The 27,702-nt window shown below is 37.6% G+C and overlaps 1 protein-coding gene across 3 annotated transcripts in view; it reads right to left on the bottom strand.

Moving 5' to 3' along the window:
* The window catches only part of PATJ (PATJ crumbs cell polarity complex component), a 321,583-nt gene that overhangs the window by 263,838 nt on the left and 30,043 nt on the right, over positions 1 to 27,702 (bottom strand). For all 3 annotated transcript variants that reach the window (XM_037136218.2, XM_037136219.2, XM_037136220.2), the window contains exons 9-15: positions 25,979 to 26,081; positions 22,688 to 22,779; positions 20,812 to 20,980; positions 17,022 to 17,168; positions 13,768 to 13,844; positions 11,745 to 11,801; positions 963 to 1,097 (exon numbers count right to left, since the gene is read on the bottom strand). In XM_037136218.2, the coding sequence (XP_036992113.2) occupies positions 963 to 1,097; positions 11,745 to 11,801; positions 13,768 to 13,844; positions 17,022 to 17,168; positions 20,812 to 20,980; positions 22,688 to 22,779; positions 25,979 to 26,081 (780 nt within the window). The remainder of the gene's footprint in view (positions 1 to 962; positions 1,098 to 11,744; positions 11,802 to 13,767; positions 13,845 to 17,021; positions 17,169 to 20,811; positions 20,981 to 22,687; positions 22,780 to 25,978; positions 26,082 to 27,702) is intronic.

Raw genomic sequence — 27,702 nt, 5'->3', positions numbered from 1 at the left:
CAAGTCAAAGCAGAAGTGCTCTAGAATTGATCTGATTGAGTAGCGGCTGGGGAGCCTGAGTGAGCCACTGGAGGCTGCCATGCTGGGGCTTGGGAGCCCCAAGGAGACAATCTGAGAATCAGTCAAGAACACGTAAGTCCAAGGTCATCCAGCTCTAATCTTGATTAGAAATAATCGACAAGTCTGCAAACACATGTCATTTCATGTTTCTAACGGTCATGAATTAGATTCTTAAAAAGGGGTTTGCACCCTGGCTGCTGTAGCTCAGTGGTTGATCACGAGCTGAGAACCAAAGGGTTGCCAGTTCCATTCCCAGTCAGGGCACATGCCTGGGTTGCTGGCCAGGTTGCCAGCAGGGAATGCGTGACGGGCAACTGCACACTGATGTTTCTCTCCCTCTTTTCTCCCTCCCTTCCCATCTCTCTAAAAATAAATAAATAACATATTTTTAAAAAGGAATTTTGCTAAAAAAAAACTAATTATGCTATCAAACTAAAATAGGGCATTAGTTTATTTCTTAGTCATTTATTTAAATAAGCACACAGACATCTCAGAAGATGGGGAAAATGAAGTTAAAGCATATTATCTACTTCCTTGATCATTATATAAACTCTTTATATCTTACTTTCTCTTTTATTTATCTTTTCTAGCTTCACCAAGATATGATTGACATATAACATTATATAAGTGTAAGGTATATAATGTGATTATCTGATGTGTGTATGAGATTACTACAATAAGGTTAGTTAACAATTCCACCATCTCACAGCTACCTTGAAGTACACACATAGCATGTTAACTATAGTCACCAAGTTTTTGGTGACCAGTTATAGTCACCAATTTTTCATTCCAAGTAGGTCACATGTCACTGGCATTGGCGATAATATAACTCAGGGGATTTCTGGTGGGAACACATTCTCCTGGAGTTTAAAAACTCCTGTCTATTTCTTTATAAATTTTACCTCAAGAAGCTCATCCTCTGGCTGAAGGAGGCTCAGCGTATCAACAGGACCACCTGGAACAATCGAGGAGATGTAATGGTGCCCATCAAAGGAATCCACTTCCATGCCAAGCCTCAGAGTGTGAATGGGCAGGAGCTGCAAAGAAATGCAGAGCAACAGCATCAAACACCACAAGGGCCTGTCTGGCTGTTAATCCTCCAACCAGTACTTGTCAGAAAAGCTCCACCCCTTGAATCAGGTCCCCAAAATCCAGAAAGAGCACAATAAGGGAAAAGTGGCCTCAAATAAAATGTGAAGTTGCTTGTCTTCTTGTTCTGACTCCTCTTTTCATTTTGGATTCCCTGAGAATAAAGAAGCAGACATACCAAGTCCTACCTTCAGTTCTAAGTCTTCGGCACCTGAAACTTCCCAGTACTGCTTCTCTGTGTCCCTCTTCTGCAGGGCTTCCCATCCCCCAGAACATCTTCACTCCTCTTTATTATCTAATTAACTTCCATGCCCGCTTCAATACCAAAGGTGTCCCTTCCAGAAAGTACTTCCTGATATCTGAGTTAACCCACCTCCTTCGGGGGGTCCAGTCCGATCCTGGGCACATCGCCATCACAGCTCACTACCTAACTGTGTTTAAAATTTCTGTTTTCTTGATCGTTCCCCCTGCCTGAGTGCCGAGTCACTCAGATATCAGATTAGATTATATAAGGTTACAATCAAATACTAAAAATAAATGTAATAAGTATTCAAAATCCATCACTTTCTAATTATTTTTAACATATTTTATCTGTGTTCTTGAAGTGACTTCTGTTATATATGTATGGTAAAAATACTCTCTGCGAACTCAGAGACAACTGAAGGGGTGAACAACGGAAAGAGAAGCAAGGATTGATTTGTTTAGTTGCTCAGTGCAGCTGGACTGGGTAAGGAAACAGTGCTGCCCCCACAGAGAAATCTGCAACGATGAAGTGCTTACTTGGAATCCTTTCCAACTTAGCCCTCAGTCATGTCAGTTTGGTAGCCTGAAGCCTACCAAAATGTAGGACTGTTATACCACACATATGCTACAAATTGGAACTGCTTTTAAAAAAATTCTGTTTGAGAGTTAGATTGGACCAGCATAGTACTCATCTGCAATCTAGGTTGCTACCTGGCATGTACTTACAGGATATAAACTATGTGCAAGGATTTGAGCTGTGAGCTACAATTACAGGGTGAAGGAAAGAAACCGTCTCTACCCTTGTGGAACTAACACCTAGTGTGGAGACAGACAATATATAAGTAAGAGAGAAAGCAGACACATGCAAACAAAGAAGCAAATAAATAATTCACCAGCAAACAAGTGAAAAATAAACAAATAATTGTTTATGGTGATAAGTGGTATGAAGGAGCTAAGATGGGTCCAGACATCAGATGTAACTGGCGCAGCCCATTTTGGAAAGTTGGCCAAGAGCAGGTTTCACAGAGATGGGGACATGTTTAAGTTGAGACTGAAGGATTAGAATGAATGAGCCCTACAAAGAGCCTGCTGGGGGACTCCTTGTGGGGGCTAAGTAGAAAAGATTAATCTCTAAGTTTCTGGTTTGAGTAACTGAAGAGACTGTGGTAGCATTTTCTGCATAGAAATGTGTCCAAATTAAAACAAAGACATCACTGTATACACAGAGATTTTTGATATTTATAAAACAATACACACCCCCCATAAAAAACAAAAGGGTTAAGACTGATTCCAATCTCTCGTTCCAGCCCTTTATCAGTCCTGCTCTATTCACATGGTTGGACCATAGCCCACTCCTAGGGAAATGGCAGGCATCAAGAATAAGTTGAAGCACCAAAGAGCAACAGAGGCTCACCCATGGAGTCCCTTGCCCACCAGACACAAGGCTCTATCCTTCTGGGCTATTCCAGCTCATATTTATAAACACCACGTGTTCCCTAGAAACTTAAACCATGGGCAAACACACATGCTCCATCTTTAATCATGCTGAGCAAATAAACCAGAAATGATGTTTACAAAGTCTGTCAATCTGAAAGAGGCCTACCTAATATTAGCTCTGAATCTAAATCTGAGTGCAGCTGGGTTTCTGAGACTTCGCATTACAGTGCTGCGGGCCTCTCTGCAGGAGCAGGACTGTTTAATTACCTGTCTCAGCTTCATTTAGCAACCAAACAAATCAACCATTTCGCCCGTCTCTTTCAGTTGTCCACCCCTCTGGTATTCTGAATTCCTAGAGAATAGAAAGTGCTAAAATGACAGGAGTGGCTGCACTAGACAGATGATTGACATCTTCACACACATTGCCTGTAATGCTTTTTGATGCGTATTCAAGGCACTTTGCAAGGGGTCCTGTTGTAATTGACAAAGCTAATGAACAGCAAGATTGTCATGATCCTGATATGAAGAGTAAAGGATGCAAGGAAATGTATCCAAGGAAAGTGTGGCCATGGTGTGATTTACTGTCAGTGCTAAAATGATAAAGATCAAAGGAGGCCTCTAACCCATGAGTTGGAGAGATCCGCCATGAAACAAACCACAGCTCATTCATTTCGCTAAAAGCTCTCCTTCTAGGACCCTAAACAAGATATCAAAATGCTCAAATAGGAATATAAATGATGTTGCTCAGGAGGGGAAAAAACTCTGGAAAGGAATATGTATGTCAGTGGGATGGTGGAGAATGCTTCCAAAAACGCTGAACTCAAAACGGAACCGATAGAACCCCATAACTAGATCTAATCACACACACACACACACACACACACACACACAGAATATTAAATTTATGCTTAAAGATTAGGTGGAAAGAGGTACTGATTTACCAATGTACTGATTCTTATTTAGAATCAAGCTTTCCAAGAATAGGTTACAGCTTCTAAACTAAGGGCAAAACACAGCATGACGACCTCCAGAGTTAGGTGTGTTCACACAGGCGATGCAAAACAAACTCCTCTGATTTTTCAGAGACATGGAAAGGGAGTAAGAAAGAGAGGAAGAGAAACACTGATCAGTTACCTCTTGCATGTGCCCTACCCTGGGACTGAACCCAGGCATGTGCCCTGAGTGGGAATCGAACTGGCGACGCTTCCCTTACAATGCCCAACCAACTGAGCCACACTGGTCAGGGCTACCCTGATGTTTCTGATAGGCTATTTGTCCTAGTTGATGACCACTGTTACTATAGTTGTTTGAGACCAGCAAAGTATACAATTACATGCTGGAGAACTGGTGATAGAGATTGGTTGCCTCTGCAGGGGAGTACAAGGGGATTGGGATGTGAAGGAAACTTATTTTTTTGTAGTACACACTTCATTAACTTTTTTATTTTATGTCTCATCCATATATTATCTATTCAAAAAGATAAAGAATGGCACAGACTTAGAAGCCAGGTAACCCTTGATTTGTTACAGTAGGAGGTCAGTAACTATTTCAAGAATGAGTGAATGCTGTTGGTGGGATTGCAGACTGGTACAACCATTACGGAAAACAGTATGGAATTTTCTCAGAAAAATAAAAATCGACCTGCCTTTTGACCCAGCAATTCCACTGCTAGGATTATATCCTAAGAATCCTAAAACATCAATTTCAAAGAACCTATGCACCACAATGTTCATAGCAGCATAATTCACAATAGCCAAGAGTTGGAAGCAACCAAGGTGCCCATCAGTAAATGAATGGATCAAAAAATTGTGGTACATATACACAATGGAATTCTATGCAGCAGAGAGAAAGAAGGAGCTCCTACCCTTTGCAACAACATGGATGGAACTGGAAAGCATTATGCTGAGTGAAATAGGCCAGGGGTTGAAAGACAAATACCATATGATCTCACCTTTAACAGGAAGCTAAACAACAAAACAAACAAGCAAGCAGAATAAAAACAAAGACACTGAAATAGAGAACAAGGGGACAGTGACCAGAGGGGAGAGGGAAGGGAATTTAAGGGGGAAGAAGGGGAGGGATTTGGAGAAGCAAATATGAAGGACACAGGGATGAGAACTGGGTGGAGGGAGGTGGAAATAGGAGGGAGGTGGGGAGCACAGGACGGGGGGGGGGGCTGGGATGGGAGAAACAGGCAAAAAACTGTACTTGAAAAATAACTAAATAAAATTATTGAGAAAAAAAAACCTGAATTATAAATAGGAAAAAAAAAAAGAATGAGTGAATGAATGAAAGAATGAATGTGCTCTAAGTGGCAACCTGCCTGTCCTATTATCTGCGTGTGTAGTTTGAAGCAAACTTCAGTATTCTCATCTGTGAAATGGGTGTGGATGAGAATACATATTGTTAGGGTAAATGAGAAGCAAACAAATTAACTAAATTAAACTTCTAACATTAAGGGGATTTTTTAAAAATAATAATTCATCAAAATAAATAATGTGGATATTTATAATTAATCAATCAATGTAATAAAGTGAATATGTGTGATGTTATGAGGGAAAAGTGTACCTCCCTTCTCTCATACATATATTACACAAAAGGTTGGGTATACCAACTATAAATACGTAAATATATACGTAACAAATGACTATGAAAATAGTGAAATTATGAGTGACTTTTTCTTCCAAGCCAAAAATTCTTTTTAAAAAATATTTTGCAACAACAAAATTTCAATTAATAATCAATAACTAAATGTTTCACAATAGCTACAAAAATTGCTTTTAAAAAGGAGCCTTTAGGGGAAATAATGACAATAGAAAAAATATAATAAAAATAAATAAAATAAGTTTTTATAGAAAAGGAGACTTGGCCCTGGCTGGGTAGCTCAGTTGGTTAGAACATTGCCCCACAGTCCAAGGCTGTGTGTTCAATCCCCAATCAGGGCACATACAAGACTCAATCAATGAATGCATAAATAAGTGGGACACCAAATCAATGTTTCTCTCACTCTCTCTCTTCCCCTTCCTCTCTCTCTGTAAAATCAATAAATTAAACAAAATTTATAGGAGCCTTTAAAAGGTCACAGACTAAAAGTACATGAAGCATACAATTAGGAATCAAAGCCACCCTTTATTGAACAATTCTTATGCATTGGCACTGAGCTACATTAAGTCATATATGAAATATATTTATATTTAATCATCCAAGACATAGTGTTATGGTTCAAACTCAGTAGAAAAAAATTAGGCTGCTATTTTACCTCCTAAAGTGTTTCCCCAAATGTCACCTTCTTAATGAGGCCTCCCCTCATCAACCTCTCGAACTGCAAACACACATTTTCCTGAACTCCTTCTCCATCTTCCCTTCCTTAATATTCTGCATGGCAAATATCACCCATACTATACAACGTACTTCTTTTCTATCACCTCTGCTAAAATATAAGTTCAGTAGGGCAGGGATTTTTTTCTGCTATGTTCTCTTCTGAAACCCAGCACTCAATAGAGGACCATAGACTAGATATTTAAAAATATCTGATAAATGTATGAATGAATGAATGAATGAATGAAGAGTGAAAGAACAGCTGAATGTACTGGTGAGTTTCTATAGGTGGTACTGAAAGTCTGTTCAACTCAAAGCCCTTCCACACCTCTATACTAGAGTTGCTGAGCAATACACACACACACACACACACACACACACACACACACATATATGTATATTGTAATGTTGCATAAAGTTGATCTGGAAAGACAAAAACTAGCGAGTGGCAAGGAACTAGGGAAGAAAGGTGAGAGGGACATCTTTTGCTTGGAGAAAGATAATGACATTCTTTAAGATGTACGCGAAGTATGGTTATGATCCTTTTTTACTTATTACAGATAATGAGGACAAAGGGTTGTACATGGGAGGACAGACGACTGAAGCTGTACTGCAGGACAGACTGAGCCTGAGCCTGCCATGTTCTTCATCGAGGACATCTCTTGATTTCTAATGCCATATGGAAAGGGAGGCTAAAAAGCTAGCCAGGAAACCACTGAAAAGCAAAGCAAAGATTTCAGAGGCCCCAAATGGAGTTCAGTTCCCTGTAGGGAGAGGGACCGGTGAGCAGCCCCAGACTCGTGGAGCACTTGGAAGGCTATGTCCTAGGAGCAAGGCAAACCAAACATAGTCTGAACCTTCCCAAAACTGTACTCCAGCCTTGTCCCAGAGATGATCACCCACCCCCATTCGCTCTCTCTCCCCCTCCAACCCTCTCTCTCACTCACACACACGGACACACATGATCTCCTTATTGGACAGAGATAGCATCGCTGAAAGACTTGTAGTTGGGATACACGATGTCAGGCATTTGATCCAATTAGAGCATGATGAGAGATACAACCAAGTAACCATAATAAGAAAACATCAAACAGTAGAAACTCATCTAAACTTGATCCAGATAATAAAATTAATTCCTTGAAGTCCTTATAAACTATGATTAATACGTTCAAGAAATAGAGAAAAATATGGCACAAAAAAATTTTTTTAATTGAATTGAGAATTGTATCCAAAGAATTATAATCTAAAAAGGAATAAAACAATTTTTAAAACAGAAAACTAACTAAAATTAAGGACTCAATAGATGGGTGTTAGTAGCATATCAGGCACAGGAAATTCAGTAAACTCAGAGATGCTTAAATACAAAATATCCAGTATTGAAAAGTTTAGTATAAATTAAAGTACAATTTTAGGGGAAAATCATGGATTTATATGAATGATAACTCATATAAATGATATGATAGCCTACTATCATTCATAGTAGGCTGAATGATAACAGCCTACTATGTGCTTGCAATTATCCTAGGTACATTATAATTAATTCCTCTATATCTCATGAGGCAGACACTAAACTATTACGATTTCCCTTTCACAGACAACAAAACTGTGAGACTAGCAGTTCAGATAATCTCACAAGCTCATGAGTGGATAAGCCAGAATCTGAACTCAGGCAGTCTGGCTCCAGAGTTGTGTAATCAGTAAACTATACTACAGTGATTACTAAGAAGTGAAGCTTGGTGAGGTACTTCTATTTCCTAGTCTCGTTTTGAATTAAATCCCTCTGAATATATTTTGATGGAATTAATAATTAGTGACAATTCGAACTGAATATAAAGATGACTTTGTCAATGATTTAAAAGTTGAAAAGCTAACTAGAGGACAGCTATTTGCAAAAAAATGAAATTTGAGCACCAACTTACATCATACACAAAAATAAATTCAGAGTGGATAAAAGACTTAAATATAAGCCATGACACCACTAAAAGTCCTAGAGGAGAACATAGGCAGGAAAATCTCAGATATTTCATGCAGCAACATTTTTACTGATACGTCCCCTAGAGCAAGGAACATAAAGGAAAGAATAAACAAATGGGATCTCTTCAAAATTAAAAGCTTCTACGTGACTGAAGAAAACAGTATTAAAATAAGAAGAACCAACTGTATGGGAAAACATATTTGCCAATGATACCTCAGACAAGGGTTTAATCTCCAAAATAACACAAAGAACTTACACGACTCCACTCTAAGCAAGCAACCCAATTAAAAAGTGGACAAAGGACTTGAACAGATGCTTTTCCAAGGAGGACACACAAAGGATCCAGAGACAGGAAAAGATGCTCAATATCACTAGCTATCAGAGAGATGCAAGTTAAAACCACAATGAGATACCACTTTACACCAGTCAGAATGGCCATCATAAACAAAGCAACAAACAACAAGTGTTGGAGAGGTGGAGAAAAGGGGCCCTAGTTCATTGCTGGTGGGATTGCATACTGGTACAACCACTATAGAAAACAGTATGGAATTTTCTCAGAAAATTAAAAATGGATCTGCCTTTTGACCCAGCAATTCCACTGCTAGGATTATACCCTAAGAACTTTGAAACACCAATCCAAAAGAACCTATGCACCCCAAAGTTCACAGCAGCACAATTTACAATAGCCAAGTGTTGAAAGCAATCTAGGTGCCCATCAGTAAATGAATGAATCCAAAAACTATGGTACATTTACACAATGGAATTCTATGCAGCAGAAAGAAAGAAGGAGCTCCTACTCTTTGCATCAGCATGGATGGAACTGGAAAGCATTATGCTAAGTGAAATAAGCTAGGCAGTGAAAGACAAATACCATATGATCTCATCTTTAACAGGAACCTAAACAATAAAACAAAGAAGCAAGCCAAATATAACCAAAGACACTGAAATAGAGAACAGTCTAACAGTGTCCAGAGGGGAGAGGGGAGGGAATTTCAGGGGAAATGGGGAAGGATTCACAGAAACAAGTATAAAGGACACATGGACAAAAACTAACAGGGTTCGTGGAAATGCCAGGGAGGTAAGGAGCATGGGGGGGGGGGGCTGGGATGGGAGTAAAAGACAGAAAACTGTACTTGAACAACAATTAAAATTAAAAAAGAAAGAAAAGCTAATAGAAGTTGTGCCACATTGCTGTCACATTGCACATCTGAGGTAGGTAAGCTGGGTCAATTGGTCTACCTAGGTACAGCAAGGAAGTAACTCAAAATGCAGGTTATCTTTGGAAAGAAATACTCTCCGTAGCATCAGCCTTGAAAATCCAAACCTAAAAAATTATAGTATATTTAATATAAAATTATGGAAGAGAAGTATTCATCACAAAGAAAGAAAGAAACAGGAGAACTATTTAAAGAAATAACTTCTTATAAAACCCACACGGGACACAGAAAACTCATTCTGAATACTGCATGTGGCAGCATGAAATAAATACTTAATGAAGGAACAAAATCACCAAGGGTAGGTGGGATACCAACAGAATCATTTCAAGCAGCAGAGACTGAGTCTGTAATAAACCTAACAAGGATATATCAACAAATATGGAAAACAAAACAATGGCCTACAGACTGGAAATGTTCGATACACAGCCCAATCTTCAAGCAAGGGGGTGCCAAGGAGTGCAGTAACTCTAGGACCAGCGCTCTAACTGCCCACGCAAGTAAAATGACATTCAAGGTGATGCACTAATGGCTTCCAGCTTATGCGGAGTAAGAAATGCCAGGTGGTCACACACTGGATTTAGAAAAGGAAGAGGCACTCGGCACTTAATAGCGAGCATTTTCTGGATACTGGAATGCTCCAAAGAACTTCAGAAGGTCAGTTTAGGTTTTACAGATGGTTGCTGCTATCATGAAAAGCTACGGGTTGCTCTGAAAGAAGTGGGTGTGCCAAGGCATTTATTGTCCTGGGGCTTAACCCATATTGTGGACAGGAAGCCACTGTCAGAAGATTATGAGGAGAAGGAATGGTTTCCTCTAGGCAAGGATGTCAAACAAGAATGCATTTTATCTCCCTGTCTGTTTAATCTGTATACAGAAGATATTACATGAAAAACTGGGCTAGACTTAGAGTAAGGAGTGAAAATTGTTGGAAGAAATAGTAAGTTCAGATATGCAGCAGAAACATTTTCCTGGCAGAAAGTAGCAATGTTCTGAATGACTTCTGATGAAAGTGAAAAAAGCAAGTGCCAAAACAGGACTGCATTTGAACAACATGAACACAGAAATAATACACACTTTTACACAGACAATCAAGACTTTGAAATTGTTAAAGATTTTGCTAACTTTGGTTCACTCATCCATTCAAATGGAGCCTGCAGCCAAGAAATCAAGAAAGAGTTGAGACTCAAAAGGGCAGCAATGGAAGAATTAGGAAAGGCCACCAAGAACAAAGATGTCTCATTAGAGACTAGGGCAAAGATCATCCACACCTGTGTTCCCCATTACTATGTACAGACGTGAAAGTTAGTGAAGAAGGCTGACAGGGAAAAGAATAATTCATTTGAAATATGGTGTTGGAGAACAGTTCTACAGACACCCTAAACCCCCAGAAAGATGAACAAGAGGGTCCTACAGCTAATTAGGCCTAACGTGGAGCTAGAAGCAAAAATAACAAAACTGAAGCCGTCCTACTTCATGCACATCATGAAAAGGTAGGGTTCTTTAGAGAAGACAGTAAATATTGAGAAAAACAAAGGCAACAGGAAAAGAGGAGGACCAACTATGAAACAGATCGACTCTATAAAGAAGCTGGAAGCATGAGGACACAGGGACGGAGCTGGGGCGCTGAGGGCAGGGCACTGTGGACATCCCCCACTCACAGAGTCACAAGGTGTTGGAGCCGACTCGACAGCTCGTAACACACACATGAGACAGTAGAGTTTAAGCAGAGCTCGGCTCCCATATCCCAGGTGGGATTGCAGTAAAATTTTTGAAACTATTCTGATAAGAAAACATTACCTTCCTCATCATTTGTTGAGAAAGCCACCTAGCAGGCTTCTCTAAGCTTCAATGCCTTGGCTGTTGATTATCCAGAACAGGAACTATAAAATTAATTTGTAGTGAGAGGACACTAAAAACTGTAAAAGCTACCTTCTGGCATATTGCCATTAGAAATAAAGTTCTCACTATACAATGTTTAAAGTTCAAGAAAAAGCATTGCTTATACTCAAAGATAAACCATTTTTCTGTCCTTAAACATCTGGACCTGAAGGATTTTTTGAAGTCTGTATTTGTGGTCTTGATTTTAGTCAACATTTGCAAGGCCTTCGCATAATGAAAAGCCTGCACACAGCGTGCACAGTGTTGCCCTGGGTACCACCTTTACGGTGGGCGAGCAGTCAAACCTGAGCTTTGGGCTTCTGGGAAGTGGTACCAGGAGCCCCAAATTCTTCTTAGGCTTTTCTCACCATCGCCTTTCACTAGTGGAGAACTCATCACATTTCCAGAAAATGTCTAAGACAAAATTCTGGAAACCTTAGGTTTAAAGCACTAACTTATTTTCTTTGATAAAAACTTAGAGAAAACTCTTCCAGCAACAAAAGAACTTTTAAAAAAATAATGCTTACCTTTGAATATTTCTGTAACTCAGCATCATCGGCAATTTGTGTGTCCAAAGTAGCAACCTACAATTTACAAAAATATATATATATATGTATATATCCAATATTTGTAAAAACATACCTTTATTTTTTCCTATATTTCCTGAAAAAATCTGTTAAACCTATATATTCCATCTGACCTCCATTCTAATCTCTTTTCTATATTTCTTAATTCTATAACACATAATAAATTTTAGAGACTATTTGCTTTTCTGTTGTTGTTCTCCACAAAAATCTTTTTTCCTGAGTTATTCAGAAGTTGAATCAAGAGATGGGAAAATATATTTACAAATACTATTTTTAAAACACCATGACTCCTAAAATTTTAATATAATTTAATTCTCCATTATATCGAATCCATAAAAATTTCATTCTTTTGACAAAACCAAAGGTATGCTCATTCTTATTTTTAAATTCCAGGCTTATAACAAAGCTTGCAAGGCCAGTGAAGTCAGACAAGTGTGGAAAAACTGACGTGACTGACTTTCCACAGCAAGCTCCGACTGTTTCCCGCGGAGAAACAGCTGGCAAGCACACGCACAGTGAGACCTGCACTGGTGGGAAGCTCACGGAATACCTAAGCTTTTAATCCTGGCCTAAAACTATTGTTCAGAGCTCCAATGGTGGATATTCACAGAAACGAATGGCTCACAAGCAAAATACTTCACTGATGATTTGCATCTGTAAGCTGTTAATGAAATATGGTGCATCTGGAAGGAGGAGGTAAATTAAAGAAGGAGCCAGCTAAAGCTTTCAAAAGTGCTGCAGATAAGTAGGTTCTGGAAGAAAATAAAATGAACAACACTGGAGTACATGCAAGCCTGACTCCGATTCATCTTGCCTGGGTTCTACTTTGTGTTCCTCACTCCTTAGAACATGTTACAACCCTAAGGAATAACTGCCACTTTAAATTCCCAACTTGGAATGCTGTCTCCTCTTTCTAGCCCCTCTGTCATAACCTCTCCATGTAAGAAACAATATTTGGAAGAGTAGTTCTAAGGAACATAAAATTTTAACAAAAAAGAGCCCATCACAAAACTGGCTATTTATAAATACTGATATGCCAAATTACTCTGATAGCCTACTGACAAAATAGCATTCAAAATCTATGAAGTAAAAAAGCAGCAGTTCCTGAAGACTGACAGGTGAGTACAAAATTAGCAAGAAGATAAAGTATGGACTGTTTTGACTCATCTTAATGGCATTGGAAAATTTCTGACAATAGATAGTGGCTACATATTCTGGAGCAGGAAGAGAAAAAAAAAAAGATCTCCAAGCAGCCAACAAGTGCTAACGATAAACATATGTAAGAAAATGTGAATGACAATAGAAATTTAATAGAATATTTTATTGCTAATGCATTAGTGAACACTGTAGAGGACTTTCTAAGTATAGCGTTCTGCTTTCATGTGGATGCATATGAGGAAATGTAATCAATCCCTTGCTCAATGAATCTAATAACAGGTGAAAGGAAGTCTAATAGACCACTGGCACTATAAACTTATACCTAACCTAAATTACTTCCTGTTCTCCCAAATACATTTGATAATCATTCTTTCATTATTCTCATAAAACTGTAAGATTCTTTGTGAAACATAGAACTAATATCTACAGCCCTTTCAGTGTACAGTAAAACAAACACATCATAAAAGCAATCATAAAAATGCCAGCAATTTTAAGAAGCTGAGACAGGTTTTAAATTTAAAGGCAAGATCTCTCTCTCCTAACATTCGTCTGCCTATTGCTGACTTAAATGGTTTTAACATGAACTGAGGGTCTGCTAATTGTGACTGAAACTTGTGTGCAGTCCTTAATTGTTGTTATAGCTTAAAATGCTAAAAACCAAATCAACGGATAGGGGAAAAAGGCAGGAGGTAAAGATAAGTGCAGGCTGGCTACTCTTTGACTCTCCAATTTACTTAAATTGTAGTGTCAAGGGCTTGACATAAAATGAGACATGAGTGATTTTACTTGAAGATTTTTAACATACCATTACTTCATAATCAGGGCCCAGTAGGTTTTCCCATCTGGATTTCAGTTCGTTTTCCGGAAAGTCAGGGCCTCTTTCTGCATTAAAAACAAAAACAAAACAAAGAAAAAACCACCATTAGAATGTTGAAGCTACTGCAGCAAGCCAAACACAATTAACTACTTAATTCTTCAATAACAACAGTTTCAGTAAGTAAAATGGAAATAAACAAAATAAAAATGCATTAACTTAGGTTTACTGGGTAAAGCAAATCAGAGGTATCCTATAAGACTGATGTAAAAACCAGCATGACCAAATTATGAAGGGGCTTTCACCGTTACAGAAAACCGTAAAGGGAAGAAGAAATAATGAGTTATAAATAAAATTTGAATTATATACAGTTTATAGGTAAACACCCTATAGTTTACAAGTAAAATGCATCTGGTTTTGCTTTATAATATGTTAGGACAAGCAGGATTTAATGTAAATGTTAATTACTTCAAAGTAGTACCTTCCACTCACCCACAGGAAAAGTAAAAACTTACCAAGCTATCTTTACTATCAACTAGGCACATCAACACAATCCATTCAGTTGGGCGAATATAAACATATGTAAGAAAATGTGAATGACAATAGAAATTTAACAGAATATTTTATTACTAATGCATTCAGTTGGGTGAATCCTTTTCAGTTGGGTGAATATAAAGGCATGACTAGTTTTAATTTGACCACTGAGTACATGAGATTTAATATAATAAAAACATTGATTTTACTTTCATCTTTGTGGCTTCATTATATCTGTAAGATTTCCTCACTTGCTATTAATATTGCCTTTTGTGCACAGGTAAGAGAAATTTAAGGAGCTATGACGGATGTTGTGTCCTGCCTGTCTTCCACATGACCTTAGCCAGAAGCTCAGTACAGTCTGTAGTCTGAGTAATGCCTACTGCGCAAAAGTCAAAGTGCTAAAACTACAGTTTCATCTTATATCTATAGTAGTGACAGGTAATAAACAAACCTCCACCTTTTGGCTGTAAGTTGAAGAAAAACTCTCTCAATTTTTGTCACGAGATCAGACAAGTCACCAAACACATCACAACCAATATAACCCTATGTCTAAAATCAAACACAACTTGCAGATATCAGTTGTTTTAGTCTTCAGCACGGACAGCTCATCCTGGATGCATATGATGCTTAACTATACAACATATAATAACTTAATAAGCACGTTAGATTTTAATACATAAAAATTACATAATAATTAAGTAAAGCAGGCTAAGCTCAGACATTAGAGACTCAGACTACTAAACGCTAGAGAACTTCAATTACTAGATTTACAAAAGAATATCCATGAAATAACTATATGCTAGATAACATTTCAGGACAGACAGATAACAAACCAAGGACCCTATTAAAAAAAATACCATTCATGTGGGTTCTGCATCTTTGCCTACCTCTGCTAACATTTCCCTAAGAAATCACATGAAGAGTTCTACCATCCTGCCTGTTAAACCTCCTCGACAGCAGTTTCTTATTTGGTAAGCTAAGTGGAACAAAATTTGCAAGCTCTTGATTGGAATGTAAGCTTTAAAATACAGTATTTAAAGATGATATTTCATTTGCATGTGTAAAATAATGTTGCTACTTCCCTTTCAATTATTTTGGCTGTATTTTACCTTTCAGTCATACAATGAAAGCACAGAAAGTTGTGAGTTTTAAAGCACAGCAGAAAATCTACGTAACAGAGGAAAGAGATTAATTTGTTTTCCACAGCTCAATAATAAATCCTGGACTACAAAAAATGATCACATGAAATGACCAAAAAAATAGCATGATGATCTGAAATTATTATTTCAATGACAATGAAGGGGAGCGGAGTGTACCACCCCAAAATATGCCACTTTGGCATGTAGGTTGTTTTGAGCTGAAGGTAATCAAGACCCCACAAACTAAAAAAAAAAAGAAAAAAGGCCTTACCTTTCCTTTAACTGCCTAAAAGAATTTGAGAGAGGAGGCCTGACTCAGAAGAACTATTATCAGAGATAACTCTTTTTTTCATCTAAAAGACTTATTTGCATGGCAAGACAAGCTTCTAATTACTGAACATCTGCTCTTCTTATGGTCCCAGGAATGATCTCCTCCCCTTCCTTGCTCAGAATGGCATAAAGCCTCAAGTGTCCAATTTGCCCTTGGGTCTTGCATTTTTTAATAGGATTTCCCCACATATGAAGTTTTCTCTTGCTAATCTCTCTTATGTCAATTTAATGATTAAACCAGCTAATCTAGAAGAGAAGAAAAGGAAAGAGCTAACTTTATAGCTATTAGACTAGTTTGGTCTTCTTGAGTTGAAGTTACACGTACTTGTGAAGAAAAATGTAGTAAGAAGGACCCACAAAGAGAAGATAAAATATTTCTAAAAGTATTTCTAACTTCAGAATGTATTTGATTTTCACCTGATAGTTCACTGCAAGTCTCTCTGGGTTCACTTGAATCTAAACAGTACAGACTAACTGCAACCTGCTTGGGTCAAAAGAACAAGGTCAATTTCCAAATCACAGGAAAAACTTTAACCTGAATGAGGGGTTACTCCTTCCTTCAGGCCATCCTTTTCTGAAAGAAGACAATGAAAGCCAAAAGCCAAAATTTCTGCAGAACATGAATGGTGTTAAGTATTTCATTTCATTCAACTGGCAAGGCTTTCCCGAGCACCCTGTGCAGGAGACTGTGGGAGACTGTTACTCTATATGTTTGCAGGTCAGAGTCAACTACAGTAACCGAGGTATCAAAGTACAAAGAACAAAGTTGCATACCAGTTAAAAAGAAAAGTAAAAGACAAATATATATGGCTCCCCAATGCTCTGATGAAACATGAAAAATGCATACATTATTAATTTTTATGAAAAGGAAATACTGCCATGCATATTACAAATAGCTATATATCTATAGCTATACCATAATATGCTGCATAATATGCAAGCTAATGTATGCAGTAATTGAAAATGCTGACAAGATTAAAAAAATAGCCATCACATACTACTAAAAATGCATTCAAAATAAATATAATCAAAGATTAAACAACAATATACTTGGTTCCCCAATGCCACGAGTGTTAAGATTTTGACTTTAAGAATACCCTGTTTTATATCACCAACATGCCTCTAAAACTCCTCACATTATATTAACTACAAAGAAAGAAAATGGTCAACAAATGATAAAGTGATTTGACAAAAAGCCAAGCCACATGCTTGGCTTTGAATTGAATGCTTTGTGCCTACCCAGTTTTCCTGAGGCTTGTGTGTTGTCATTTTTTAGATTATCCATTTTTAATTCCATTTCCTCATCTTCATCACCCAAATTAGTTTCTGCTTCCACTGCTCCAGGTGGCAAGAGGGCTGGTGTTTGGGGTGGTTCTATGGCAGCTCCTACAGTAAGAATTGCACACTTGAATCACCAGCAGCTAAAGACCATATTTAAGTGAGCTTATTCCACTCCTGTTCTACTGGTTCACAACCTCATTACAAACACCTCAGGTAACTTACATATATGACTCCCTTCTTTAAAATCTCAAGTATAACAAATAACCAAAGAATTCCTTAAAAAAATAAATATGTTGCTCTGGCCAGTAGGGCTCAGTTGGTTGGAGAATTATCCCATAAACTTAAAGGTCATGGGTTTGATTCCCAGTTGGGGCACATGCCAAGGTCGTGGGTTTTGTCCCCAGTCAGGGCACATAGGAGAAGGCAACCAGTCGATGTTTCTCTCTCGCATCAGTGTTTCTCTCCCTTGTTTCTCCCTCCCTTCCACTCTCTAAAAACCAATAGACATGCCCTTAGATGAGGATAATACATACAAACATACATACATACATACACACATACATAACTGTCTTGGTAGTATTGAAAAGAATAAGGAACTAGGCAGTGGGAAGAGAAAAGCAAGGTAACGTAATGACAAGGCAGGAGTAGATGCTTTTCCATATGGCTCTAGAGAAGAACGAGAGCACTGGTGGCTTAGGCTCTTACTGTTGTGCTGGGTGGAAAACAAGACCTGCAGAGTAAGCTGGCCCCTGTCCCAGGCTCTCTGAGGGTTCAGTGTGACATCATCATGAATATAACAAACACTGTGCACAGCAAACTGGAAGGCACTTGGAGAGCATTGTCCTGGCTGCAAAGATTCCTCCCTCAGCTAAGTACAGTAACAGGATATCTAAAGCTTTTGATTTCAAACATTCAAATCATGATGTATCTCAAACACACACACAAAAAGATTAAACGAGTCGTTTCAGATTACTTTTAAATTATCAAATATCACTCATAAAAAGTATGCTTACAAATAATATTTAACCTGAATGTAAGTAAAGCCTTACATTCAGGTTACATACATTTATCTTCAAGGAAGCAGTGTGCAGAGAAACAAGTTAAATGAGATCACAAAGAAACTATCAATTCAGAATGCAGGGTTCTAGGGGCAAAGGAACTACTCTGTTCAAAAGTCTATGCCTGGGGGTAAGGGAGCGGGGATACTTCTTAATTAAGAAACCAAAGAAACATAACACCTGCAGTAAGTGCAATGCATTATTAGATCTTGATTTTATGGGGCTGAGGTTGGGGGTGGGAAGGGAGCAAGAAGAGAAGCTACAAGACACATTTAGGGGCAATTTAAGTATGTGTTTGGTATTTGATATTAGGAAATTACCATTAATTTTCTTTGGTAGGATAACGACACTATGTTTATCTAAGAAAATATCCTTCACTTTAAAGCTGTATACTAAAGTATACAGGACCAAAGTGTCATAATGTCTACTACTTGGTCTAAGATGGCTCAGGGAAAAAAACGTAAACAGAGGAAGTAAATACAGTAAAATGAAAGCTGCTGAATCTAAATCCTGGGCATTTGGTATATTATTTTTCTTTTTTTTTTTTGCATGTTTGAAATTTTTATATAATAAATGGTTGGTAATTCTTTATGATCTTCACATGAGATTTTAAACTGTGCATAGGATTTTTTAGATCATCAATCCATTGATATACATTAACATATAGCCTAGTACTAGCAAATAAATGCCAGTCACGGGGAATAATAATTACATGTCCAAGTTTACAGTATAAGCAGGGCAATGATGTGATTGTGGGCTACAAAACAAAGTAGGTTAAATTACCAGCCGTCATTATCTAAAAGATAAATCATAAGTAAAAGTATGAAATGATAATAATAATAATAATAGGAAGGTATTATGCAAGAGCCAGAAGTTGTGCGGTTTGTTTCAGTAAGACAGACTGAAACGCCATGTGGGAGGCACGCAGAGGTGTGTTACGTGGGCCAGGGGGCAAAGGCGTACCCACACAGCCTTATATAGTAGCCGCCCCAAAGCAAGCAATCACAATGGAGGGTGACAGATGCTACAGTGAAGTGCTTTTCAAAGGGTGCTAGTGAAACACACAGGAAGGTCACCCAAACCCTGGAGGAAGAGGTACAGCTTCAGAGTTAAAACTTATCTAAGTACAAATTTAAAATGTAGGCATGCCCAGTAAAGAACTGCTAATTTGCAGATGACATACTTCATTTGATGTAACAGACCAAAGCCAAATGCTCTATCAGAGCTATTAAAGCCATTATATTGATATAAATATTTATGTAAACCTTTTAAGGTCAATATAGCATTTGTACGATTTGTACTATTTAGGCCATTTTGAATTTCATAGGAACAATGCAGTGGATAGGGCATCTGTCTTTCAGTGCCAAAATTTCCACTATCCCATAAAACTCAAAAAGTTCCCATTTAATACAAATCAATAGCAGTTAAAAGCAAAGGCTTCCAGGCTTATTACATCTTCAGAGCAAAGGGAAAAAAATATTTATCTTTTGATAAAGTTTAATGGAATTATTTTAGTCACTGGTTTTATAACTAGTGATTCATTTAAAATTGAGTATGTGTCCTCGTGATTGTCAAATTTTGACCTATACATTTAGAAGCTGATAATTAAGTGGAACCTAAGCAACAAAACAAATGAGCAAAATAGAACAACCAGAGATGTGGAAATAAAGAACAAACTGACAGTGACCGGAGGGTAGTTGGGAGGGGGTAATAGGGGAAAGAAGGGGAAGGGGCAAGCCAAGGAACATGAACAGAGGACTCATGGGCACAATGCAGGGGTCGGGGGGGGGATTGACCATGGAGTTGGGGGACGGGGCACTGGCCAGCAATGGGGAAAAAGGCAGGACAACTGGAACTGAACAACAATTCAAATTTAAATAAAAACAAAAATAAATAAATAAAAATAAAAATATGTAAGTTGAGAATTAAAAATTGACATGCATGCAATAATGTTTTTGTTCTGTAATGAAAATGTACTATTCCCATAATCAAAATAATATATATTATTCTATAAATAAAAATGTTCTTGATGGAAATTCAGGTTTTATTTTCTCTTGCTATATACTTCAAAAGGTAAATCAAGAGACATTAGAATCATTGAGTGCAGGCCTGGGAACCAAACCACCACGGTTCAATTCCCAATCAGGGCACATGCCTGGGTTGCAGGCAAGTTCCCAGCAGGGGACACACAGGAGGCAACCATACATTGATATTTCTCTCCCTCTCTCCTTCCCTTCCCCTCTAAAGATAAATAAATAAAATCTTTAAAAAAGAGAGAGACATTAGAATCAAATTTATCACTGGAAGTAAATGAAACCTGAAGTCTGCAAAATGTCAAAGCATTAGACAAATGAGAGCTCCTGAACTAAAGGTGTCAAAGCTTTATTATTCAAACGTAAGTAATAAATGAAATTTGGAAGCTTTCTGGGAAAATTATTTCCATAGCCATTTAGAGAAGCTCTCTGAGCTGGATGCGAGTCAGGGTTCATGTTCTAACATTTGGACTTGCACATTAGAGGAGGCAAAGGAAGCTCTTCTTCAGTGCATGGATGAGCTGATTCATTTCTCCATCCCTGCATGACACAAGGTGGGTAGTTTTTCCTTCCCAGACCCCCAGAGTCACTTCTGTCAATTAGCTACTCTTCCAAATCCAGACTACGTGGTGGCAGAGGGACAGTAAAATCCATTACCTCCGTCTGAGGGCTGTTCCACAGGTGGGGGCTGTTCCACAGGTGGGGGCTGTTCCACAGGTGAGGGTGTCCTCCTTCGAACCAGGGTCAAGTGCACCACTTGCCCTGCATTGCGTAATACTTCAACAACATCCTGGTTGGCAAAACCTTGAATATTCACACCATCAACCTAAAACACATTGAACAGGTCTAAAGTCAGCTACTACTTTATATTCTGCCAAGGCAGAATCAAATTAGGCAATTCATTTTATCCCCCAAATAATCTATACTAGACCCAACGCAGTATTTGAATAATGAAAATTAGTAGTAAAACATGTGGACAAACTGCCTGAGACACTAGAAAGCAAATTCAAACATGTACTCCTAACTCACACATTTTAACTTACAGCCTAAGAGGTAAAGGGTCTAATTTTCTAATATTCTTTAAAATTCCAGGTGGATAATCAGTTGTCACACATAGTTCTCAAGATGTATTAATAGAAGCCATTATTATCAAGATTGAAGGGGTCATGCAATACTTCATCCCTCTACCATATCAATATGTGATATTTTCCTGAAGATATACACTGATTTCTCTCCATTAGGTTTTTTACATATTTTTAAAATTTATTGATTTGAGAGAGAGAGAGAGAAACATTAATTTGTTGTTCAACTTATACATATATTCATTGGTTGATTCATGTATGTGCCCCACAACCTTGGCATATGAGGACAATGCTCTAACCAACTAGCCACCCAGCCAGGGTCTTCCATTAAGTCTTCTAGTGTTCTGAAAAAGTATGTGCGAGAAAGATATTTAGTAATCTAAGTCAAGCCAAAGTCTACATTTCTGAAGTCCCTCAGGACAAAAAGACCTCCTCTCTCAATCTTCTTCAAGTTAGGAACATCATTGCTTTTGCTTCCCCCATAAGTATTTTCTCCAGTGTCCACCGTTACTGCTGCTCTCCAAACTCTGGAGGACAATTCCTAAACCCAGTAATGTAAAAGCCAAGACTCATGAAGGGTGCTTCCTGAGATGGTCTTGAGAGACAAAGATTCAGCCCTGGCTGGTGTGACTCAGTGGATTGAGTACCAGCTGGCCTGTGAACCAAAGGGTCACTGGTTCAGTTCTCAGTCAGGCCATATGCCTTGGCTGTGGGCCAGGTCCCTAGTGGGCAGCACCCAAGAGGCAACCCACACACTGATGTCTCTCTCCCTTTCTTTCTCCCTCCCTTTCCCTCTCTCTGGAAATAAATAAATAGAATCTTAAAAAGAAGAAAAGCAAAGTCCCAAATTACACAAACAAAATTTTATTTCCATGTAAACCACTAAATTAAATGTGTGTATATTTGTTTGTATGCTTCAAAATTATTATTAAAATAAACTATAAATTTAATTTTCTACTAATTGGAGGAAATAATAATCTGAATTGAAAAAAGGTCATTATTATATTATCAAATATATAAAACATCTCAATTTTGTATATAGTCAAATTACTGTTAGAAAAACTACTTTCACAAAGAAATAAAAAGATCTAGGAAATGGCCTATTAACTTTTTAAATGGGTGAGTTTAAAGAACACAAAGAGGTGTCTTAAAAGTGCTTTCCAGAAGAATGCTAGAGTACCTTTCAAATATATATGTATGTATATTAAAATATAGTTGTATATATTATTTTTTCCTACAAATATAGTTCGTGATTCCTTTCTTCACAGATAGTAAAAAAAGCAAATTAAATGTAGAACCATCAAAGTACAAATTAGTGAGATTTCAGTGTACTAACAAATTTAACTTTTTTAAATATTATGAGACTGTATTCAGCCATTCCCCTCTCACACATAATGAAGATAACTTTCCCCCAACTTGCTTCAATTCTAAAGCTGAAGGCAGTTACTCACAGCAACTATCTGGTCATTCACTTGGATCTGTCCACTGTGGTGGGCGGCACTGCCAGGTATCACGCTTTTCACAAAAATCCCTGATGCTTCTCCTAAGGGGCACAGAACATGGAAAAAGGAAGAAAGCTCTAATTACACCTTGATTGCAAAATTCATATTAACAGGTTAATTAGCTAAAGGGGCTGACTGGAGGCTTGATAAATACTATTTTGAACACAAGCAGAGAAACTGATGGATTATTTCAAACTGTCACTGGCATCAGTGACCTGCATTTGAAATGATTTGACTGATGACTCTTCTGGGAAAATAATAGCAACAGAAACTCAATGAAATGCACTCTGATACAAGCTGGATTTCAAAGAGCCCAGATTAAGTCTCACCCTCTTCTCTTGGTCTATCACACTTCTCACCATTGACTTGGCATAGCTGCCATCATCTCTCACCAGTACTATGAGAAGAGTCTCCTAACACATATGAGTCAGGAAGAATCTTCCTGACTATATGCAGCTCACTGCTCATGCTAGCTTCCCCAAGAACAGAAAAAAGAATGGTACACACACACTTAAAAAACTAGCATAATCTCAGCAACATGAGACAATCCTTGTATTATAAAAGCAAACATTTAAACAGAAAAACAGCTATATAAAAACTACAACTCTATAAAAATTATGCACGCCTATAGGCAAAAAGGAAAATTGAAAAATGAAAAACCATAGCTCTGGATGACTTTATAATTTTATTTTTTAATATCAGATAAATTTAAAATATTGTCTGCAGAAGAAAAGTAAACACAATGGATCTTCATCACCTATATAACAAAAGGAAATTTCATAAAATCACATTCAACAACCTCCATGATCTGCCCCAATCTAACACTATTTTTTAAAATCTTTATTTCATCCCTCCAACATGACAAAACTCCAGACTCACAAGGCTCTTGATATTCCACCAAAACAAGTATTTTCTTGATTTCAGACCTTTTCCTTTTATTTTATTTTTTCTTCCTGCCAACCTCACCCCTGTATCAAATTCTTTTCCTTGTCCATGTCCAGCACGAATGCCCTTCTTTGTAAATCCCCCATTGCCCTCTGTCAAAATGACTTTTATCTACCCTGATAGTTTGCTTACATCTCTGCTAAGATACATATTTCATTTATCATTAAATAACTGAGTTACTTACATGTTTCTCTCACTGAAATATTTATTATTCTACCTCCTCCAAAGCTAAGCAAAGTAACTGCTCAAAAGTTTCAATGAATGGAATAAAGAGAATTATTTTGAAAGAGTACATGTTAAAAACCTTACTGAGTTTTAAAATGTTCTAGGTTTTGGATTCACCATTGCCCACGCCCCTCCCAATCCCCAAAACTTCTTTTGAGGGTAAAGAAGTAAAATGCTTTTTTTTCTTTATTCAGTAACATAAGCATTAAATTTTATCAACTTTCTATCTTTCACTTTCATTTTACTCTGTATATTGTGAGGTTTAAAAGGGCACCTCAAAAACTTCATATAATAAAGGTTCATAAGTCAATAAATTTAGGAACTAAGCCATGATTTCTCTAACCAGACAGTATATTAAGAGCTACTGATATAGTTTTTTTGCAACATTATTATACAAGCCATACTTAGCTCTCTTGGAACTCATTTAAATTCTGAACCTAAAAAAGGTGGCACTTAGAAAAAGCTAGTTTTGGAAATAGTTATTTCATTAGGCTAAAATAGTACAAGGTGGTCTGACATGAATTTCATTCAAGACTTTGAATACATTAACACTTTTAATCTTTCCACCTGCTCTAAGTAATCAAAATAATATTTAAAAAATTAACTCTCTAATCTTGCTATTTTCTAAAAACACTAGGACATTCCATAACTCTGAATTTTCATGTTATTAGCAAATATCTATGAAAGGTTTACTTTTTTTACTCTGATGATTTTCTTATAATAGAGTAACTCTTACAGTGAAAGTTACCTAACCTTTACATGGAGGAGTTGATGGAGAATTATTATTCAGAGACACCTGAACCATGTACTTATCCTTACAAGGTATGCCCTTCACATGAAAGGACAATAACTCGAATTAAAGTATTTGTTTCACCTTTTGTTTTGGTCATTAAATATAATAGTAATACATTTTGACATTCATAATATGAAATATATGCAAGGATCATTTTACTTTATTACATGTAAAATGTCATAATATGTTAAAGTAACACTATTCAAAATATGTCTATCTTATAAATAAGATATACAATTCAAATGTTATACACTGGATTGGATAATTAAATTCTGTTGTTAATGACTATTGAGGCAGCTATCGAGATAAAACTGTGTGATATTGTGCTATAAGATATTTGGTCTTTATCCACAGTTCCTGGCTTATAGGTCCCAAAGCCCTGGGAATTTCCTGAGTGTTGAGAGTGGTAAGTCTTTTTTGTTATCTTAATGAGGTGACTTTTGGAAAGCACCTACAGATGGGGGCTGGTTGCCAGAGGAACCAACCCTGTGATTAGAGGTTTGGAATGTTCAGTCCCAGGCTTAAAGGGGAAAGAGACTTTTAATGGGAAAGGGGAAAGATAAGTTTAATTGCCGATGGCCACTGACTTTGTCAAACCCGGCAATGTGCAGAGGCCTCTGTAAAAACCCAAAGAACAGCTCTGCTGGTTCTTTTTCCAGGAGTTTTTCCACTGGGGAAGCAGAACCCTTCCAGGTGCAACCACGCTGGGCCTCAGGCCCCACAAGGATGGGAGTAGGTTCTCTCAGAACCTCGCCTTGTGTATTTTTTAATCTGGCTTTTGATCATGTGCTTTAATATCCTTGGTAACAAATCAATCATCTAGTGAGTACACAGGTTTCCTTTAGTTCTGTGAGCCATTCTAGCTAACTAATCAAACCCAAAGAGGGGGTGTCATGGGAGCACTGGATCTGTAGCCAGTCAGAAGTACATGTGAAAGCGCAGGTTTGCAACTGACGTCTGAAGCGGAGTGCGGGTTCTCGGGACTGAGCCCTTCACCTGTGGAATCTGTTTCTATCTCTGGGTGGGGAATGACAGAACTGAGTTGAATTCTCAGGCACGCTGCTAGCATCTGAGAGTTGCTTGTTGAAAGTGGGTCTGGGAACCTTTTTTAAACTGTGTTCCTTTCATTACTGAAAATGAATTGGTTGCTACTGTAAATTCATGGTTTCATTATTTAACATTTATGTTAAAATCTGCAGATATTGAATTTCACTGTCTAGAAACCTTAATATCCTTTACAACTGTTTCCAAATGTAAACTGGAAATGGTTCATTTACCTGTATGAGCAGTTCCAACATAGCCAACAATTCTAATCCCAAGACTCTGTCCATCTTTTTTAATGAGTTCAACATTGTAAGTTTCATAAAGACTAGAATTGTCCTAAGAAGAAAAATAATTAATTATACATAATGTTTAGTTACATAGTAAATTTGTGCATGGTTTGTCAGGTATATTCTTAGCACCTATGGTAGGCAGAACTTTGAGATGATCCCCATGATTTATAATCCCTAGTGCTATTGCTATATTTGTCATATTTGTGGCAAAAGGGAGGGTATCCAGGTGAGCCTAACATAATCAAGCACCCTTCAAAAGCAGAATTTTCATGTGTTGGTGGCAGAAAGGGGAGTGAAAAAGATTTGACGTATAAGAACAGGACTTGTGGCTTGAAGATGAAGTGGGTCATGTGAGGAGGAATACAGTGGCCCTTAAGGAGCTGCAAGGGAAGGTGTCCTTAGCTGCTGATAGCCAGCAAAGAGAGACTTCAGTCTTGCAACAGCAAAGAACTATATTGTGTTAAGATTCTAAATGAATTTGGAGATAGATTGTCCCAGAGCATCCAGGTTTGGCGCCAGTGTGACCACACCTTGATTTTGGCCTTGTATGTATCTAAAGAAACAGTCAGGCCGAGCCCACCCAGATGTCTGAACTACAGAACTGTGCACTAAAAAAGGGTATGGTTTCAAGCCACTAAGTTTGCAGTAATTTGTTACACAACAATAGAAAACCAATACAGCCACTTGGAAAAAACTCAGGATTAATTTCTATCTGAAAGAACTAAATGTAAAGAAAAATATAGAAACAGATGATACGATTAATTATTGTAATAATCACTGGGAGCAAAAAATATTGACCTAAAACTATTTTCATTTCTTGTCTTCTTTTTTTTAAAGGTTTATTTATTTATTTATGTTTAGAGGGGAAGGAAAGGAGAGAGGGAGAGAAATATCAATGTATGGTTGCCTCTCGTGTGTCCGCTGCTGGGAACTGGCCTGCAACCCAGGCATGTGCCCTGACTGGGAATCGAACCGCGATCTTTTAGTTCGCAGGCCTGTGCTCAATCCACTGAGCTACACCAGCCAGGATTCATTTCTTGTCTGCTAATGTAAGATATTTCTATAAAAAAGTAAGGTACTTAAAACCATAATGCCTTGCTTTCAGTTCAAAGCAGTAACAGCTGAAAGTAAACAATAATTGCATCAAATTTCCACTTATGGCATAGCTACTCTGCTCCCTCGCTATACAGGCAAACAACTTTACAAAACACACCAAATGGTCTTGCAAAGGAAAGGTGGCTTCACACGTGCTTCTCACCATAATCGCTCCTCTTTTCTTTTCTCTCCTCCTAACCCCTCCTTTTAAAAAAAAACATTTCTTTCCTTTTCCCTTATTGTCTCTTCATTCAAAGCCTATGAGATAGTAGGAAAGTGCTTGGAATGAACTGGAGGAATTCCAATCCCACTGCTGCCATCTACTTTTTATATGACTTTTAACAAGTTACCTGGACTTTAGTTTCCTCATCTTTGAATGGATGGTATGACCTATCTTTTATAATTCTTTGGAGGAATTCAAATGACCTGAACAATTTCAGGCGCTTGATAAGAATTAATAATAATTATTATTATATAACTATAACATTACATAGTTATACGATTATACAACTATATTAAGCATAATAAATATTATTATTAATCTCTCTTCCCTTTGGCCAATTTGTTCCTTA

This window comes from Artibeus jamaicensis, unplaced genomic scaffold, assembly GCF_021234435.1.
Source record: "Artibeus jamaicensis isolate MK-2021 breed Jamaican fruit bat unplaced genomic scaffold, CSHL_Jam_final scaffold_1019, whole genome shotgun sequence".
NCBI lineage: Eukaryota > Metazoa > Chordata > Mammalia > Chiroptera > Phyllostomidae > Artibeus > Artibeus jamaicensis.
The sequence above is the reverse complement of the archived record's forward strand: the minus strand, read 5'-3'. Positions and strand labels throughout refer to the sequence as shown.